Source organism: Typopeltis vanoorti, chromosome 7, assembly GCF_054136105.1.
Source record: "Typopeltis vanoorti isolate ZY-2024b chromosome 7, IOZ_Tvanoo_1.0, whole genome shotgun sequence".
Lineage (NCBI taxonomy): Eukaryota > Metazoa > Arthropoda > Arachnida > Uropygi > Thelyphonidae > Typopeltis > Typopeltis vanoorti.
The window spans coordinates 122,149,278-122,169,523 of record NC_143555.1 but is presented as its reverse complement, the minus strand read 5'-3'; the positions used below and the strand labels follow the sequence as shown (position 1 = coordinate 122,169,523).

The following is a 20,246-nucleotide window of genomic DNA, read 5'->3' as shown; positions in this document are numbered from 1 at the left end:
ATTCAACTTTTTTTATGTGGCTCTCACCCATGAAAAGCTCATTTGTAAACCTATAGTACATTTGTGTCATGAATGGGTGAAGGATTTTTTACCTTTTTTTTAATTTTTAATGTTTTTTGTATTAATAATATGGAAACTCTGCTCTAGAGATCAAATATGGAATGTTTTCACCACTTCAGGCCTCCAGTAAGCAGGATTATGGTCGCACACCAGGCAACGAAATTTATCTCCCACCCAAACACAATCACAAACATCCATGCCTGCAGTGGGATTTGAACTAGCTGCCTGTTGATTGGAAAGCAGATACACTAACCACTTGGCCAACCAGGCTGGCATACTCTTGCACTTAACAAGGACAGTTTCCTTTTTAATGATACAGAATTTCTGAGTACTTGTAGTATTTGAACCTTCATTGGGAACATAAGCACCAGTAAGTTGCATTGTCCAATTTCTTGCTTTGAAATTTGCCCATATCACTCTGCTTGGGAGTAGTTTGCATTCAGCATGTCTCTGTAGTACCAGTCATTGCACTTTGCTTAGAAAGATCCAGGTTTGAATCCTAAGAAGCAAGGAACTTTTATGAGGACTTTAAATTATACTTGAAAAGAAATTATATTCTTGTCTAATCCTTTACCTAAATGTAAGCAAACAAAGTTTGTGCATGAAGTATCAGAGTATTTTAATAATAAGGTAATATACCGTTTTCATCATCATCATCATCATCATCATCATGCGTATCAAGGATTTAGGCCTAGCATTGCCTGTTCTGGCCTTAGAAGTCATCGTTGAATCGTTTAAGAGGATGTCCTGGTTTTCTTTTTCCTAATGGCTTGTACTTTAAGGCTTGTTTTGGTAATCTTTCTGTTTTCATTCTTTGAACGTGTTCTTCCATCCATTTATGTTTATATTTTTAAATTTTTTCTATTACTGGTTCTTGGTTTAATTATTTCATAATGTCTTCATTTCTTTTGTGATCAAATAGGGTATACCTTTTTGTTACTTGTATATGGAAAATATATATGACTTCTGCATATCTTTTTATGGGCTCCCACTGATGAGACCTCAGTAAAGGTCAAAACTGGTATAGACCTTTTCCATAATGCATAGCAATCAATATATATGTCCAAAAGGAAGTGGGCTGTGAATTATGATATACTGAGGTAATTGATGTGGAGTCACCAGCCTCTACATACAAGTAGCCTAGTCATGGAGTTACTTCATATGCAAATTTTGTTTTGCTTTGCTTATATTTGGATAACAGATTAAACAAAAATATAATTTCTTGGCAAGTATAAACCCTCCTGGAAACTGGGATTTTTCATCTGGTAAATGGGCAAATCAGCCAGAGAACACAGACAGTGGAGAAACTTCAGATGCTGGCCTCAGTCTTAGTTGCTTCAGTCATATTGAACCAACCAGCCATCTTCTCACCCACAAAACTTATCTTCATTTTGTGATAAGCTTAAATTAATTTAGCTACTCATGTGATTCATATTGTCTGAATGATTTGTTTCTTTTGGTCTTCACCTCAATAACCTCTTTCAAATGGTATTTCTATAATTCTCTGCTAGCTCAAGCATTTATGTGGATGATTACTGTATTGCATTTTTATTAAAGCTGATATTATTTCAGTAGGCAATTTTTTACTTTTCTTCCTAATTCTCCTTACAAAAATAGCAGAGGCAAATGTTTGACTAGGAAATCCCAGTCAGGCATATAATTTATTATTATTTTATACCATTATTATTTTGCACCATCATAATGTATATTTGGTTTTGGCAAATACAGAATATAATTTGGTCAGTTAATTACCAAATTCTCAAGCCATATTCATTCAGTTTGTATCCAAATAAATAGTTAATAATGGGGATATACCATAGAAAGGCGAGAGCAGACATTTGGTCAGAAGTTCCAGTTAGGTTTTTACATTCCTTCCAGCCTGTACACAAAGCTCCTGATTATTCTTATTTCAACTCTTAAGCAGCACCAAACAAACTTTTTGCAACTTTTTTTTTATGATATTTCTGCCCATGAAAGGTTGTAAATCTGCAGCACTTCAGTACTTTAGGCTAAGAGTTAGATAATCTGTGAATCCTCACCTTCATTGTATTTATTTACTTCCAATTAACAGTAATCGTCCAAATTGGTATGTTATTTGTTCAGACATGATAGATCTTATTTTAATGCCACTTAGGTCTCCAATATATTGTGATAATCTCGTATTATGCAGTCAAAATCATTTTTTTTTTTAATATGAATCCCACCTTGAAAATTTGTAAACTTGTAACACATTAATACTTTAGATGGGCTAAGGATAATTCAGACTTCCATGGTCACCAACACAAATCTCCAGATAAAGTGATGATGGTCTTGCATCAAGAAACGAAATTTATCTGTGACCTAAAATATCTAATCCAGTGTATAGTAACAGTATGGCAATTTGCTGTTGGCTTTTTTATATTCTAAAAAAATCGCTTTTGCCATCGAGTTCACTCAAAGTATGTATATTCAAGAATATAACTTATTGGTAAAATGTTCAACAAGAGTGACTGATTATCATGTTCCAGCATTTTGAGCTGAGGCTATTAGAATCTGACCAGAATACTGTGAGTAATAGCCTTATGTATTGCATTGTAGCATTGAAAAATTTTCATTATGCATCCATTTTCATTCCTGTAATTGACCATATCCCTCATTTTCATTTCTGTATTCAGCTACCCATATATCGGTTCAAATGCTGTCATCACTGAATTCTTAGAGGGCATACAGGATACTGTGATGAAATTACATGATTAGGTTTACATTTTTATTTACTTTCAGTTAACAGTAATCCTCCAAATTGATATGTTATTTGTTCAGATCTTATATATTTTGGACTTCTAATGCACTATTAATAGCATCAGTCCACCTACATCTCGCTCATCCTTAGGTATTTTCCCCCTGTCAATCTACTATAAAATACTTATAAACAGGGTGATCAAAATTAAAGTACCCCTGTTTAAAACCTTGGAGCACCACCAAGTGATCCAAATGTGAAAATTTGTAGGAATACATTGTCATGTGGAATCAATATCTGAGGGGGGGGGGTCTAAAATTCACCACCAGGGCATTGTAACCACCACATGCATGGAATCTGCATATCGTGCAACTTGGCAGATGCCAGGAGGGTTTCAAAAGATGGGATTTTTCCTTTCATTCTGGTTGTTAATACCCTCCACAGTGATGACTCTGACCTTGCCCAATGTGCAAAGCACTTTGGCCTGCTATCTCCACCAGCTGCAATAAATGATTAGTCATTTTGAAGAAACGGGATCATTGGAAGTTAGACCTCGCAGAAGTCACAAACCAGTCAGTTCACAACAAGTGAATGATGTTGCTACTACCATTGTGGAGCAGTTATTGAATAACAGTGTTGGTTCCTGTAGTCCATGTCTGGAAAATTCTACAGAAGATTCTGCATTTTTACCCATTCAAAATAATCCTGACACAGGAGTTGCATGTGCAGGACTTTGAAAGTCAACTGATGTTCACTTTAACATTCCTTGCTATAAATTAAAGATCAAAATTATATACTTGGTTTAATCCTTTATCTGAGTGTAAGCAAATAAAGTTTGCACCTGAAGTATTTTCATGACTGGGGCTTAGTATCCCATAATGGGATACTAAGGCAAGTGATGTGAAGTCATACCACCTTTACCACAAGTTGCCCCAGTCCTGAAAATACTTCAGGTGCAAATTTTATTTGCTTACACTCTGATAAAGGATTAAGCCAAGTATATAATTTCTCGGTATCTTTAATTTATAGTCTAACCAAGTAGAAAAACTTTCAACAAGTGGAGTTGGACACTCAGTGGCCATGGAGGATTTTTTTGTGGGGAGATGAGACTCACTTTCTTCCTGAACGGAGCTGTGAATACCCACAATTGCTAGGTATAGGCTAAGCAAAACCCACATACAATCCAATTTAGATTCCTTTGCATTCACCCAGAGTTATTGTCTACTGTGGCTTTACAGTTTCGTTTATCATTAGACCATTCTTCTTTGAGGACATTTGCTAATCAGGTCCTGTGATCTGCCCTGTTACTGCCAAGAGGTATCGCGATATGATAAAAAATTTTGTCGTGCTACAGCTATCCCATGCATGGATTCAAGTCATTTTCATGCAGGATGAGGCCCGCGTCGGTCAATCTATACAGGAGGTTCTTTGAGAAGATTTTGTGGAAGCCAGAGTGATCAGCCATGCATTTCCTACTGCATGGCTCTAGGAATTTCTCAAAGATAGGGATCATTTTGATAACTTGCCAGCACTGAAAGACAGCATAACAAAGCATGTGCTCAACATCAGCCCTGACCAGCTGCGCTCTGCTGTTGAACACACTGTGCACAGTTTGTGGCATACTGGGAAGGGCAGCACATCAAAGAGTACAGCCTGTGAATGCATAATGGAAGTTAATAAAAATGTGTTATTTATGCTTGTGTCGCTTTTCTCCTATCTACACACAGAAAAATTACCACATCTACATTCAGTACTGTATATCATACAGTGCTCCTGGTAGTGGATTTTGGAACTACTTTTTTTTTTCTTCTTCAGATATTGCTTCTGCATGATGTACGATGTATTCCTGCAAAGTTTTGCAGCATGGAGACCGTTGAGTGGTGCTTCACAAGGCCTTAAACAGGAAATACTTTAATTTTGATTACCCTGTATTTTGGACTTCTAAAGCACTACCAACTACTTCAATCCACCTTGATCTAGGTCATTCTCTGGTTTTTTTCCCCCTTGCCACTCTAGCATAAAATACTTGTTCCACTAACCTTTCTTGCTCTATTCTGTTTAAGTGACCACATAACTCACGTTCCTTCCTGATATCTTCATTTTTCATATGATTCTGCCATTGATAACACCTGTACACTTATTCATCATCATCATCATCACGAACCATGAGAGCACTGCCCGGTGATGTCCTATGCCTGCTTCACTATCTTCTTCCACCTTTCTTTGTCCAGTGCACAGTGTCACAGTTTTTGTACACCCATTCCACACCAGTCTTTTATATCATCTATCCATTCTCTGTATGGTCTACCTCTTCTGTTTAAACCATCCAAAATACCAAACGTAAATGTCTTTATCTTACGGTCCTCACTCGTTCTATAGAAGTGTCCAAATAATTGCAGCTTCTGTTTTATAATCTTCTGCATTAGATTCTGTTTTGGTTGTATCTTCTGATAGAGCTCTTCATTGGTGATTTTCTGTACCCATCCTATTTATAGAATCTTCCTGTAACAAGTCTTTCAAATGCCAAAATTCTTTTTCTTGATTCCTTATTTATTACCCACGTTTCAGATCCACACAGTACACTGCTTAAGATGCATGTTTCCAGTACTCTTAGTTTTGTTTGCAGGCTGATCGCTTTACTTTTCCAGATGTTATCCATAGCCTTCACATTTGTTCTTCCCTTTGCAATCCTGATCTTTATTTCTTTTTTACAGTCCAAGTCATATGTCAGTTTACTTCCCAAATATGTGAATTGTTCTACATTTTCTATATCAGTTCCATCCACTTGTATCTTTTGCTTCATGTTCTTCTTACCAAATACCATTGTCTTTGTTTTTTCCAAGTCCATAACAAGTCCAAATTTCTTCCCTTCCTCATTTAACAGTTTCAGTGTTTTTTGTAGTTCTCTTTCATCTTCTTCGATAATAACAATGTCATCTGCAAATCTCAGATTGTTAATTCTCATTCAGTGTACAGATATTCCTTTGGCATCTTCCTTCAGTTTGTCCATTGCTCTTTCTAAATGTGCGATGAAAATGCTTGGTGATATTGGGTCTCCCTGTCTAGTACCTCTGCTTGTTTTAAACCATTTCCCCAAATCATCACCTATTCTAACTGCTGCAACTGCATTCTAATAAACATCTTTTAATATGGCTATTAGTTTTTTTATCAATTCCATAGGATTCCAGAACTTCTAATGTCACTTTCTGGTCAATACTGTAAAATGCTTTCTGAAAATCAACAAAGCAAGTATATATGTTTTTGTTTTTTCTCCTAGCTTTCTCTGCTATTAACCTCATTGTCAAAATCTGTTGAATTGTAGTTCTATCCTTCCTAAATCCTGCTTGCTCATCTGCAAGGTATGCTTCCAATTGTGTTCTCAATCTTTCTGTCAATATGATCATCATCATCACTTTACCAAGGTGACTTATCAAGGCAATTGGTCTATAATTTTTACATTCTAGCTTATTTCCTTTCTTGTATAATGTTACTAATATTGATTTCACCCACTCCTCTGGCATTTTCCCTTCTTTGTATACCATATTACATGGTTGGTGCATTTCTGTAACCAAACTTTCACCACCATATTTAATCATTTCTCCAGTAATGTTATCGTTACCAGGACTCTTGTTGTGTTTTAGCCGTCCTATTGCTTTTTCTACCTCTCCTCTTAAAATATCCATATCATGCTCATTACCTGGTGTGATATCTGCTTCAATTCTTCAGTCAGTTTCCCAACGCTATCTGAATCTAGGTTTTCTTCATATAATTCACTGCAGTATCTTGTCCACCGCTGTACAATTCCCCCCCCCCCCTTGCCACTCTAACATAAAATACTTGTTCCGCTAATTCTGTTTATGTTCTGTTTATTCTGTTTATATTCTGTTTAAGTGACCACATAACTCACGTTCCTTCCTGATATCTTCATTTTTCATATGATTCTGCCATTGATAACACCTGTACACTTATTGCTCAGTCATTATTGATTGGTTGAAAAGAGCTGGGTTTGAATACAATCTAGGTTGTAAATAATCTTTATAAGGATATATTTCACCTGTAGGTGAGTTATTCAGTCTCATATGGGGGTGACCGAGTTTCCCCTCCTAGAAACTTCTGTTTTGCATCCCACATAATAGACAAACTGTTCAGACATACATTCATATATAAATAGCATATCCTGACCTCATAGCCTTAGTTGCTTTGACCATAATTCCAAACAATCATAATAACCATTTGTTCACTCCCCACATTTTTCTTGGAATTCTCACATCTGTGTTCTCTTGTACTTTGATCAACTTTTATTTCTAACACAGCTCTCAGGTCTATAAGTTAAAATTGGTTTATGTGTAATCTTATATTCAGCTAATTTCTTTCTTATTCCATTTAATATGCATTTGGCTCCTCCTATACATCAGTTTTGCTTATTCTTTTGCCTATTTCCATATTTAATTTGCCATCTTCTCTAAAAATTGTGCCTAAATAGCTGAAATATTACTTGTTCTATAGGCTCTTCATTCACTTGCATCAGCAAATAAGCAAGCATATGAGAGAAAGATAACCAAAATTTTTTAATTAATTTTAAACTCTAAAATTCTGATAAATGAAATATAGTATGCATTGTAAAACTTAGTTGTTCATTGGAATGACTTCTAATGGGACTATATTGATCAAGTACATATAATAAACAACTATGTTATACCAACTAGTTTCACCAACTAAGGCTGTTGGCATCTTCAGGGTACATAACTGATGTAAGGCACTAAAAGGTATGTATCCTGAAGATGCCAACAGCCTTAGGTGGTGAAACTAGTTGGTATAACAGTTGTTTATTATATGTACTTGATCAATATAGTCCCATTAGAAGTCATTCCAGAGCTTTTATGGTCAAGAAAATTGAACGTTTTTTAACATTAGTTGTTCATTCTTCAAGCAGTGCTTCAAATAAACAAATCGGTAAAAATTCATCAAATAATCCCCCCCCCTCTTTTGTGTGTTCTCTTCTTTGAAACCTTCTTCTAATGCATTTCCAGATATTACACGTTACAGGCAGTGATATGCTGTAGTGTTGTACAGAATATTATACCAAATGTGAATTATGGTTAAAGGTACTGTAGACTATATTTCCTTTGTAAAAATATTTGGATTTGTAGCTATGTGGTCATGACTCATGTAAACTTTATGCTTTTACTATGAAACTTATAGCATTTCTTTGCAGTTATTTATATTTCATTTGCAATTTTTTTTATACATAAATCTTTGGCTTCATGTTGTGTGTGTTTAGTAAAAATAAAGATTATCAGATTATAACCAAGTATACATACAAAACAACGCTAAGAATTTATAAAATTGGGAATAGTATAATTTCTTCTCATTTAGGTGGTAGATGATTTTCATAATATGGTGTGAGACCATCACCTTGTTTATTGGAGATCTGATGTAGCCTAAAAGTGTCATGTTTTTGATCTCTAGAAATAGGGTTTCTGGATTATCTATAATAGCCTACTCACTAGGGTTTCTGGATTATCTATAATAGCCTACTACTAATATGCCGTAGGCTCACAACTTTTTTGTAGGTAGTATTGTCATAATTAATGACTAATTAGAAAAAAATATGGAAGTTCAAAGGAAATGAATTATACTATAAGTCATTTTGCTACTGTTCTGAAAATAGGAACTTTGAAATTTCTCAGTTTGCTGGATGTCTTTTATCCTGATGCTGATGTATCAGTACATTTGATGTTCAACACTTAATGTGTTTTTGCTTTCTTTCCCATATCTTGTGTTAATGATCTTATCCATGGATTTGAAAACCTATTATACTAGTACTGTAGTTGGGCTGAGGGTTAGATGAGCTCAAACTCTGATCTGGAATTCAAACAGTTTTTACCAGTTAATAAGCAGGGTAATGGTCACTAGGAAATGTCTGTTTCTCTGTTGGGACTTTTTGTTCAGTGCTCAGTATCAAAGCTTGTATACCTTCTCCTGTTATGGTTGTGTACATTCCTTCATCCAAAACTGTTTCTGTTGCTTGGATTGCACTATTAAGTGTTCATTACTTATTGTCTGAATTTTTCATCTTAATACATTTCAGTTTCCAGTTACGATTATTGCTGATATATTCTTCTTTGACCTTTAGAAGATTTATATTTTCTCCAGTCCTATGAAATCTTAAACGCAGACTACTTTTTATTTTTTTTTTGTTTTCTCTCTACTTTTATTTTATTGCCTGTTAGTATTCAGATGTTAAAAATTCATTCTCTGAGTTGAATAGGTAATTATATTTTGCTAGTTATTTATAAGTTTTTAATTATTTAAAATTCTCTAAGCTATAAATAATGCTCTCATTTAAGTGTTCAATTTTTTTTTTATCAAAATTGATTTAATTAAAAAAATACATAAATGTGTATTGTATAGAAAACTAAGTGCTGAGGAAATGGATCGTTTGAGACAAGAAATGGTTAACAATGCCAAGTGGAGAAATGAACAGAGAGAGAAAAATATACAGCGCTACAAAGAGGAGGATGAAAAAGAACAACAGTTGCAGAAAAAAACAAAAGCTAATTTTCTAAAGTGAGTATTTGGTGTTTGGATACTATGTAGTAATTAATGAATAGTTAGAAGGTTCTGGGAAAAGATCATCTAGAAATTTCCTTGGACTACCTGAATTGTTTCTTGATCACCATCTCAATTAGCAAGTGATGAAGGTACAACACATTAGTGTTGTACCTTCACTTTGCACACAAATGTAATTTACTTATGTACATTCAGTAGCATATGAATAGAATGACAACTAACAGACATGCGGTTCTCACTGTCTTTTAAGGTCAGCATTATGAGCCATCCTGGCACCTATTAATATTTCTGCTCTTGACCATCTTCACAGATGTGATGGGAACTGAATACTCTAAATATATTTGAAATTGTTTAATGTATGTTAAAACATTATCTGCCTTGCTCTTTTTCTGTTAGAAAATATTGACTGTGACTTTTAATCTTTATCATCAACATCATTTCAAGGATATTTAGGCCTGTTATGACCTGTTTTAGTCTAAGAAGGTATTATGTCTCTTTAATGGATAACCTGGTTTCCTTTTTCCCAAATTATTTATTCAAGTACTTGTTTTTGTTATTTAATGTAATAGAATTTTAATGTTAATATTGATGAGAGTTATACATATTCCAAACCAACTGGAATGGAAAGAGGAAGTTTTAAATTTGCATGGTAAATGCAGTAGGATAATTCCTCTTAATTCTCACATTCAGTTTTATTTTCATTTGTAACATTGATTACTATAAAAGTACTATTCCCATCATCTGGAATTTGAATTTCTGACAGACCATCTGTACTATGTAAATGTAGTCATTGGAAATTTTCTACTTTCAATAAGTAATTTCATTTGATTATCATCTACTTCACTTGCGTTTTCACATTTCAAGTTTCTGGTGGCTTTTTTACCTTAATGATGTCTATTATTATTACTATGTGACACCTTTGAGGAGTCCAAGAACTCATTGCAGGAGACACTCTAGTCCACTCCACTTCACCACCAACATAACAGCCATCAATACCATCAACCACCCATCACTGCTAACAGTATTTTTTGTTTGTAAATTGCATGTGTTCTGAAGGCCGATTTGCCTGTACACCAGATGAAAAACCTGTTTCTGGGAGGAAAAAATCCTGCTACTAAATTGTTAATTTAGTATATCTTGTTTTTACTCTTTTTTTTTTTTCCCTCCAGTCTTTTTCCCCATAATATTTATATCTGAATCAAAAATTCATCTCTCAAAGCTGTCCAAGTTTGATTATTTTTAAAATTTTTGTGCTATCTATTCCTAAATAAATTTTTCTTGAGTATATTCTACCAGTTTTTATAATCCTTATCTTCAATTTTCATGTCACCTTTATCATAATGATTTCTTTTATGATACTCTTTCCTCCATTTCTAAGCTTTTTCAATAGATCTGAGAACATTTTGCCACCTTCAGTATATTTATTTTTTATGTTCTTACCAATGTTCCTGTGCTTTTTTAATACTTATTTTACACATAACTTTCTTACATTTTCTTCAGATCACTTGCTAATTTACTTTCCAGAAACTTTCATTGCAATTTCTTCTTCATCTAGGACTGCCAGGTGCAGAGCAGCTGTTAAGTGTGGAGGAGTCATCAACCCCGTTTAAGATTTACCTTTATGCATTGCTGGCATGTTTGAATGTTTCAATTAGAGCTATGGGAATTGAGATTGTAAACAGTGTCATTCATTCACTATTGTTTATTGATGATCAAGTGATGACTGCTCAAGATCAGGATGACATTGACTTTATGATGAGGAAACTGTTTGATGTTTATAGCATGGGAGGTCTAAAAGTAAATTTTACCAAGACATTGGTAAAATTTATCATTTCAGATACTTAGGATCTATTATTCATAAGTTGGGAACATGTGAGAAAGATGTAGATGATCATGTCAGCCAAGCCTGTAATGCTATTAAACAACTGAATGGTGTGTTATGGAGTTGAAATATTCAGCAGGAAACCAAGATGATGTTCCAAATTATAGTAGCGAGTGTTCTGACGTATGGGGGAAGAAGGATGGACATTGAATATGAAGCAGAAGAATCATATAAGAGCTGTAGATATGGATAGTCTACAACAAAATATGTGTATATATATCTCACCTTGAAAGAGTTCAGAATGAAAACCATCATGGAGAGATTGAATTTGCAAGAAAATGTTACAGACCACCTGGAACATCGACCTTTACGGTGGAATGGACATTTTCATTGGATGCCACAGGAGAGATGGCCCAAGTGAGTAATGAATTGGTCATTGCCAGGAAGACAGAAGAGAGGATTACATAGAGAGGAGGAGGAGTTGTAGAGGCAATGCAAGTTAGAGGGTTGCAAGATGCTTCCTGGAATGACTGTTCACAGTTGGGAAGGGGATTACAAGGCAACTGCTGAACACTGGAAATGCCTTTAAAAGTAAAAAAGTAAAGCTTTGCTTCATATAAACTTAATTTTATAAAAAGATTGGTTGATCTCATCTCTATAGTTTGCATGGTATGTTTTTTTGCTGATTTATCCCAAAATATTTGCACTCTCATCATTGTTTGTGAGCACATGACTGCACATTTGTTGTTCCATAAATCACTGTGTACCATAAAACTTAGAATCTAAGAGTGAGTAAAATCAAAAAGCATTATGTCTATGCCTCCTACAGTAAGTTGCCAAAATAGTGTTTTATCATTGATAATAGTGTTGTTCTTCCACAAAGAATAGAAACTAACAATGGAATATGTATGGGAACTTTCAGAAAAAGAAAAAAAAAACCTACAAAATATGCTAAGCTACTATATTTATACCTCTTGAGAAACTTGCATCCTTTGTCAGGTCTCCCAAGAATCAAGCACACACACACTCTCTCTTACTGAATCATCTACAAAATTCCAGTTGCCAAGTATCTGTGGGTACATTCAGATATTCTCCTGCTGCTCCATGTAAAGAACACCCAAAAGTCAGTCTTTAATAGATATGGTAAATCAGGTCTAGTGGTGAAAGATATCCTCTAGATATCTTTCATCACATAAATAGCAAAGAAATACCTTACTACCCAAAAATGGATTATTAGCCATGTCAATGAATGCACGAAACCTAAATGTGCTGCTCTGCCCAAGTAGTGCTGAATAAATAAGACTGTCAAGATGGCCCAATTAGAACTAGTCATATTACTTTAATGCTTACCAGCCATGTTGTTTTGATACCTGAAAATGTTCATATAAGCTGGATGCAGTATTACATGTAATTAGTTTATTGTAATCCTAACAATATTATCTTTTGTTAAATCAACATAATATCTAATAACCAACACTTAGTGTAGCAGTATGTTTAAGATCAGCCTTTAAAAGATTTTTATTTTTAGTGGTCTCGTACCCCCCCCCCCTCCTTGGGTTGATTTTCATGTCTAGCCTATCTTGGTATAAGCAGATTGCATCCATAATCTCTGTGGCCTCCAGAGAGCTTTGTGTTCTTTTTTGTTCATCACATTACTTCTCTTGCTTAACTCCTGACACTTTATAGGTCCCAGGTCCATCCAACTTTAGAGTATTGTTCTTACATATGGGTTTGTACACTAAGAACCTCTCTCAGAATGCTTGATTATATCCAGAAGAGATCTATAATGGACAGCTCCCCCCCCTTCCTCTCTCTCTCTCTCTTTTCTCTTGCTAATGCCCTCCATTCACTTTTTGACAGATGCTCTATTTCTGCAGTATATTTTTTCTGTAGGTGTTTCCATGGGTGCTGCTCCACTTAACTAGCCACCACCATTCTTCCAGTGTCTGTTGATTATGAACAACTGCTGGTCAGCTTCCATATATGGTTCAGTTCCAGCTCATTGAACCAGTGCCTTGTCTTCTTCCTTCATTTCATATATCTCTGCCCTTTGGAACAGTCTTCCACATACCATTTTAATCAATGAATGAACCCCAATTCTCTAAGAAACACATTTAAAGATTCCTTTCTTCTCTCTCTCTCTCTCTCTCTCTTTCCCCTAATCACTTGCCCCCACAGCACTGTTGTATTATAGATCTTGAGACCTCTCATGTGTAGGATTGATATAAAAGAAAAGTGACTTGATTTAATGATCTAAAAAAAAAATGTTGTGATTTTGAAATATTGGTTTAATGGAGTGGTCTAAACCAGAATGGATAGATTTGATTGAAATTCAATACCTGGAATACTTAGAGAAATTTTCATGTTATCAATAGTCCATTTTGATATGGCTGAATAATTGGTAACAAGTTTTTGATGGGATAATAAGGTGATTAATTCCTAATTACATGTTCTAGGGTCTGAGAATTGCTTGTGTTCTTAAATCACTGCCCTGTTTTCCAGAAAGAAAAGAATACTACTACCTCCTAAGTCTCATTAATATAGCCTTCCTTTTTGGAAGGAAAAGCCTAGAAAATCCTTCTTGTCAGAAATTAAATTTGAACCCAGGTCTCTTTCCCATCTAAATTACATGTGATGAAATTACACAGCTATAGCAAATCACTTGAGTACCACTGTGCATTAACTCATTAAATTTCTAAGTCTAGACACAGAAAAACATACTTTATTTTCTAATTCCTAAGATTTATTTGGTGTGTTTTGTTTCACAAAATACACAAGCACTTTCATTCACATTCATTTTATTGTCTATACATTATTCTTGGCCCTAGCTGGACAGATTTTGACTGAAATTCAGTACTTTGAATGCTTAGAGAAATTTTCACACTATCAGCAAAATATTTGGATATTATACAAAGCAATAACTGCTCTGGCCAAATAACCAAATTGTAGTTCAAGATTTAGAATTTAAAACTAAAATTTGTTAAGTCATCTATTTTTTTATTTTTGGTTTTACTGAGACCACTTTTAGTGAAAAAATTAGGTAAAAATGATATGTCTGCAATATATGATACTAAAACAACTCTGGGGTCAGTTTTCATAATGAATGATGTTATTATTAAAATGCTATTAAGAAATGCACTTCTGTATGTTATTTTTGTCACAACTTTTTACTTTTATTATTATTATTATTATTATTATTATTATTTTTCCGGGAAACTCCAAGGAGTCGACAGACTCATCGAGGGAGGCCCTAACATCATGTCTGGAACAACTATTCAACATTCACGCTGTATCTATCATATCTTGCCTTGAACTCATTCACTGTCATAGCACCCACAACAGACTCTGGAAGCTTGAACTCATTCACCACTCTCCAAGTAAAAAACCTAGCTCTAACACCCTTGTCAACCACGCTCTTGCCCAGCTTCCATGCATGGCCCCTAGTCCTCCCACCACCAGTCATATTTTCAAAAATATCTTCTGGATCAATCTTATAAAAACCCTTCAGTAATTTGAATGTCTCAATCATATCACCCCTCCTTCGCCTATCATCCAATTTCTGCAACCCACAAATCCTCAACCTATTCTCATAAGGTTCATTCCACAGACCTGCTATCATCTTGGTCACTCGTCTCTGGACCCTCTCCACTTCCTCCCCATCACGAAGAAACCCTGGTGCCCATAACTGGGCACAGAAGTCCAGGTGGGGTCTTATCAAGGCTCGATACAGAGGAACAACAACTTGCTTCTCTCTGCATGTTAAAGTATTTTTCATAAGCCAAGTGATTTGGTGAGCTGTTTTAGTTACTTTTGCAATGTGTCCCCTAAACTTCAACTCCCTATCCAGCAGCACTCCCAAATCCCTGGCCTCATCAATCTCCTGGAGTACGGTTCCACCAATGTGATATACTGCTGCTATTCTTTTCACCCCAAAGTGCATAACCTTACACTTTGCCACATTAAACTGACATCCATTTTTCCTAGCCCAGTCCTCCAAACTATCCAAATCATCCTGTAAAATTTTGACATCCTGTGCACTCACAATTGCTCTACCCAACTTTGCATCATCAGTAAACAAGTGAACACTTCCTCTCAAATTCTTTCCGATATCATTGATGAACAAATTGAAAAGCAGTGGTCCAAGAACAGAGCTCTGCGGCACTCCACTAGTCACAAGACGTCTTTTTGACTCCACTCCTGAATAAACCACTCTCTGGTATCTCTCCTTCAACCACCCTCCTATCCATCTTACCAGCCCTATATCTATCCCCATCTGCTCCAGTTTACTGATTAGGGTTCCATGTGGTATCCTGTCAAAGGCCTTGGCAAGGTCCAGTAGTATCACTGTAAACCCATTACCCCTATCCAGTTCAGCTGTCACTGTGTTATAAAACGTGAGCAAGTTACTGAGGCATGATCTACCCTTCACAAAACCATGTCGTCCCCCATACAATATCCCATTTTCATCTATCCAATCCTGTATTCTTTTCTTGACTAATTTCTCTAAGACCTTGACAATGATTCCTGATATGCTAATCGGTCGGTAATTTACAACAGCGGTCTTGGAACCACCTTTATGCAGTGGAACTATTTTCCCCTCCTTCCACCTGCTCGGGACTAACCCAGACCCGAGACTCAAATTAAACAAAATGGTCAAGGGTACTGACAATTCATTAGCTGCTTCTCGTACTACACGAGCTGGTATACCATCCAACCCCACAGATGTATTGACATTGAGGTTATGCAATAGACTACTCACCTCCACTTCATTCACCACAATTCCCATATAATCTACTGGTTTATTCGTTTCTGCAATGTCACCACCTGGATGAAATATTCTTGCAAAGTGCTCACTCAGTAACTCAGCTATCTCAACTGATTCAGTTACCTCCCTACCATCGGCATTCTTTAAAATCATTCTGCCATGTACATTTTTCCTTTTACTTGCTACATATCTAAAAAACTGTTTAGGATTCTCTTTAGCCCACATGGCCAATGTTCTTTCGTAATCCTTTTTTGCTTTTCTTACCACACTCGTCACCCTTCTGGCCTGCGCTTTATACCGTTCATGTGCCTGCCGGTCACCTTTCTCCTTAAATTCCCTCCATAGTTGTTTCTTTTTTTGCAGCTGAAGCTTAATGGTGTTATTCATCCATTTAACTCCTACTTGATTTATTATTCGGACTCTAGGTATACAGTCAGCCATTGCTTCATGCAAGCACCTCTTAACCACCTCCCATGCACTATCAACTTCTAGTCCTTGCAGTTGTACATGCCATGGCACTGAGCCAATCAAACTCCTAAGCTTGTCATACTTCCAGCCCGATAATTCCACATGTACCCTGTCTTAATTGAAAATTCTACACCTTTAGCCACCTCCCAAGTCAAGACCCTATGATCACTCTCACCGATTGGTGGCAATGTGGTCATATTTGTTAAGCCAAATCCCCAGATGTAATTACTAGGTCAAGCACTCTCTGACCCCTAGTATTTTCCATTACATGCTGTCGCAGATAGTTATCCTTTAATAACCGCATAAAATCCAATTCCTTCCTCCTGTGTGTCCTCTCCTCACTCCAATCAATGCGACCATAGTTGAAATCCCCCATAATAATCACCCTCCTTCCACTCATTTCTTCTATTTGCTTGTGCATACTGTCACCACCATCTTTTCCATCACCTGGCCTATAGCAGCACCCAATTGTATATTTAGTTCTGCTAGCCACAATCTCACACCAAATGGCCTCAAATGTGCTCTTTTCTTTATCCTGCAATTCAACTTCTATTCTCCTTGGCTGTAGCTCATCAGCTTCATCAACAATACTCCTCCACCCATTTTATTCTCTCTGTCATTCCTGAACACACTATACCCATCACATTCAATCCCACTAGCTATATCATCTACAGTCAGCCATGTTTCACTAATACCAATAACCTGTGGTCTGGAAGTGCCAACCATGGCCAAAAACTCTTCCTTCTTGTTCCTAATACTCCTGGTATTAGTGTACATGAATTTAAGACCCCCATTAGCCCCAACCCTACCTTGATGCCTTATATTAACTATCCCACTCTGGTTTGTTTTCCTTATTTGCTCTAGCATATTATATTCATTCTTACATTCAACTGCCTCCCTAAGGACTGTATATCTACTCCCCCCCCCCCTTAACGAATCTAGTTTCCCTGAATTTGCACATCCACTACATTCAGCAACACTTTCTCAAGTCTTCTTACACCATAACCATTCAAATGCAAGCCATCCATCTTATATAGATCCTTTCGCCCATCAAACTCACTCCACACTTCCACAAATTCCACACCACTCGTCATACATAACCCACGCATAAAGTCATTCGCAATTATGGCCCTCCTTTTAAACATTTCACTGTCATACCGTGGCAAAAGACTAATCATTCTAACTCTCTCACTCTTTTCTTTTGCTACCTCAAACAATTCATTCAGGTCTTCTATCATTTCCATTTTATCTCCTTTCAAATCATTCGTACCTGCCACAACAATCATTTCTTTCACCCTTTCCTTTTGCTCTCTAATAGACTCAGTTACATCCTTTATGGTCGCACCAGGTTGGTACGATTTTGTCAAATCCTCTACTAACACACCTCGTACTAACGAGTCTCCATACAGCACTCTATCCTTCATTTTGTTCATGTTCACATTCATACGCCTATTTTTCCTGTCATACCTTTTATTATTGGTTGGTTCATTCAGTCGACTTTTGTTCATGCACTCTAGCTGCTGTTTTGCCCTTTCTATCGCACCATTCAACAACGCGATCTCATTCAATGCATCTATCTCACCTTTTTTATTCTCCGAGAAACCATTAATACTATCATTCACACTCTCATAATTCTCATGTACAACCTTGCCGTTTCTTGTCATATCGCTATTTTCTTCATTCTGAAGGTTGACAAAAATATCACACTCACGATCCGAAATACACGTCAATTCCTCATTCTCCCTACATTTTCTACACACATTCAATCCTTTATTATCATCCATCTACACTCCGACTGCACTCCGTAAAGCGTACATTTCACAGCTAGTACACTGACTCATTTCGTTTATACTAGTTTTATAAGTATGTACATCTTTCAAGTATGTGACAAAAAAAATATTCACACATGCACACACACACACACACACACATATATATATATATATATATATATGACTTTTTTATATTTTTTCCCTAGGCCCATGCTTTCAACAGCTGCTTCCAAAGGAAGTGTAGAAGACAGAATTAAAAGAAATATTTACAACATCCAACGTGGTAAATCAGATATGGACAGAAACTTTGCAAAGAGATAATCTCACTGTGTGTCAGTACATCCACATGCACACAGACATGTATATATGTATATAATATATATATTTATGTTAGGTTTTTGTTTGCTAAAAAAATAAATCAGTCTTTGTAATGGTGTTGAGTTGCTTGTTTGAAATTATTCATGCATCCATCCTTCATTAGACATTCCAAACAGCCAAAGATGAATAAAATAATATTTACAATTTTTTTTAAAAATATGAATCTCACTCGTGAAAGGTTGTAAACTTTAAATTAGTATTGTGGGTGGGCTCAGGGTAAAATAATCTGGAAACCCTGCTCTAGAGACCAATCATGGAACTTTTTCAAACTAAGCCTCCAATAAGTAGGATTGTAGTCTCTCATTCAGTGAAAAAATTCATCTGCCACATAAAGATCTTCACTAATATTCATGCCTGTACTGGAATTCAAACCCCCATGACCTATTGATTGGAGACTAGAAGTATCGGTCAAACTGGTGTTTGCTTAGGTACATGGAATTGTGAATATCTGTTCGCTAAATTTTTGTAATGTTGTTGTTCATAGGTTTGAATCTCGTATTGACAAGAGAAAGACAACCAGTGACTCTAAACAGATCTACAGCTGTCCAGAAAAAGTTCTCCTTTACTTTTTCATGCATTTGCTGTGTAGCAATTCACTGACTCTGATTTTTTTCCTTCTGTCCTAGATTGATCTTTCTTTGGCATGTGTTAGCTTCACAGCTGTCCCTTCTAATTACTTTGACTGTTATAAGAATATTTCTATTATCCTGTATAAATTCTTGTATTTCTGGATAAGTACTCACTTGAGAAAATTGGGTATTCAGAAACAAGAGATGAGTATATATATGTACTCAGGCGATAATCCTTTCTTGTCTAGTACACTGATTGGTCAGATGTTAGTGCATCTGTGTGAAGAGAATAAAGCTATGAAATAATACTTCGTTGTGATCATTCTCATGTTCTTTTATAAGATGCATAAAGGTCTTCTTTAGATATCTGTTTAACACATTCATGTCAGCCTCAGATAAATAATCTCATATTGTACTTGCCCATGGGGTAGGACACAATAAATTTAGTGTTTTCTTTTTGTGTATTGAGCAAGCACACAAATTTGCTTACTATCGGCGTCTGATTTATTTTCGATGACTGTAGGGAAAGGAAATAAGAAATTTCAAATGACCAATTAATTCACTGAATTAATTGGTAATTCTTTAAATTTGCAAATTTTTCTTTCCAGGGAGTAAAGCATCTCCCATTGATTTCTCAAAGCAAAAATTTTTATTAAATTAAAAAATAAATAAAATCTTCATGTGTAGTAAATATAGAAATATAGTGGTCATAACAGCTCAAGCAACTAATATATGCTTTGGAACCTTCTATTACTATGCTTAATAAAATTGTGTGTGTGTGTGTGGGGGGGGTTCTGCTGATTGCCTTTGTTTTCTCTTAGTTGCTTTTGTAAATTGTGTGGTTTGTTATAATCATAAATTTTGAATACCACAGTATACATTCACTATGTGTAGAAATTAACTGATTACTGTCTTCTTCTTCTTCTTCTTTCACTCTGCCTTATCCCATGTTAAACGGGGTCGGCACCAATCTTTAACCTTTCTCTTCCAAGTTCTCCGGTCCACAGCATCCTTCGGACTCCATCCTTTCTCCCTAAGATCCTCTGTCATCTTATCCCTCCACCTGAGCTTGGGCCTGCCTCTTTTCCTCCTTCCCTCCAACTCCATACACTCCACTCGTTTA

At 35.8% G+C, this 20,246-nt stretch overlaps 1 protein-coding gene across 1 annotated transcript in view; it reads left to right on the top strand.

Annotated features, from left to right (window-relative positions):
• Window positions 1-18,612, top strand: part of LOC150105010 (pre-mRNA-splicing factor CWC25 homolog) — a 115,515-nt gene extending 96,903 nt beyond the window's left edge. Inside the window, exons 8-9 of the mRNA XM_090396099.1 lie at window positions 9,191-9,346; window positions 18,383-18,612. Coding sequence (XP_090252225.1) covers window positions 9,191-9,346; window positions 18,383-18,497 — 271 coding nt within the window. The 3' untranslated portion in view covers window positions 18,498-18,612. The remainder of the gene's footprint in view (window positions 1-9,190; window positions 9,347-18,382) is intronic.
• The last annotated feature ends 1,634 nt before the right edge of the window (window positions 18,613-20,246 follow it).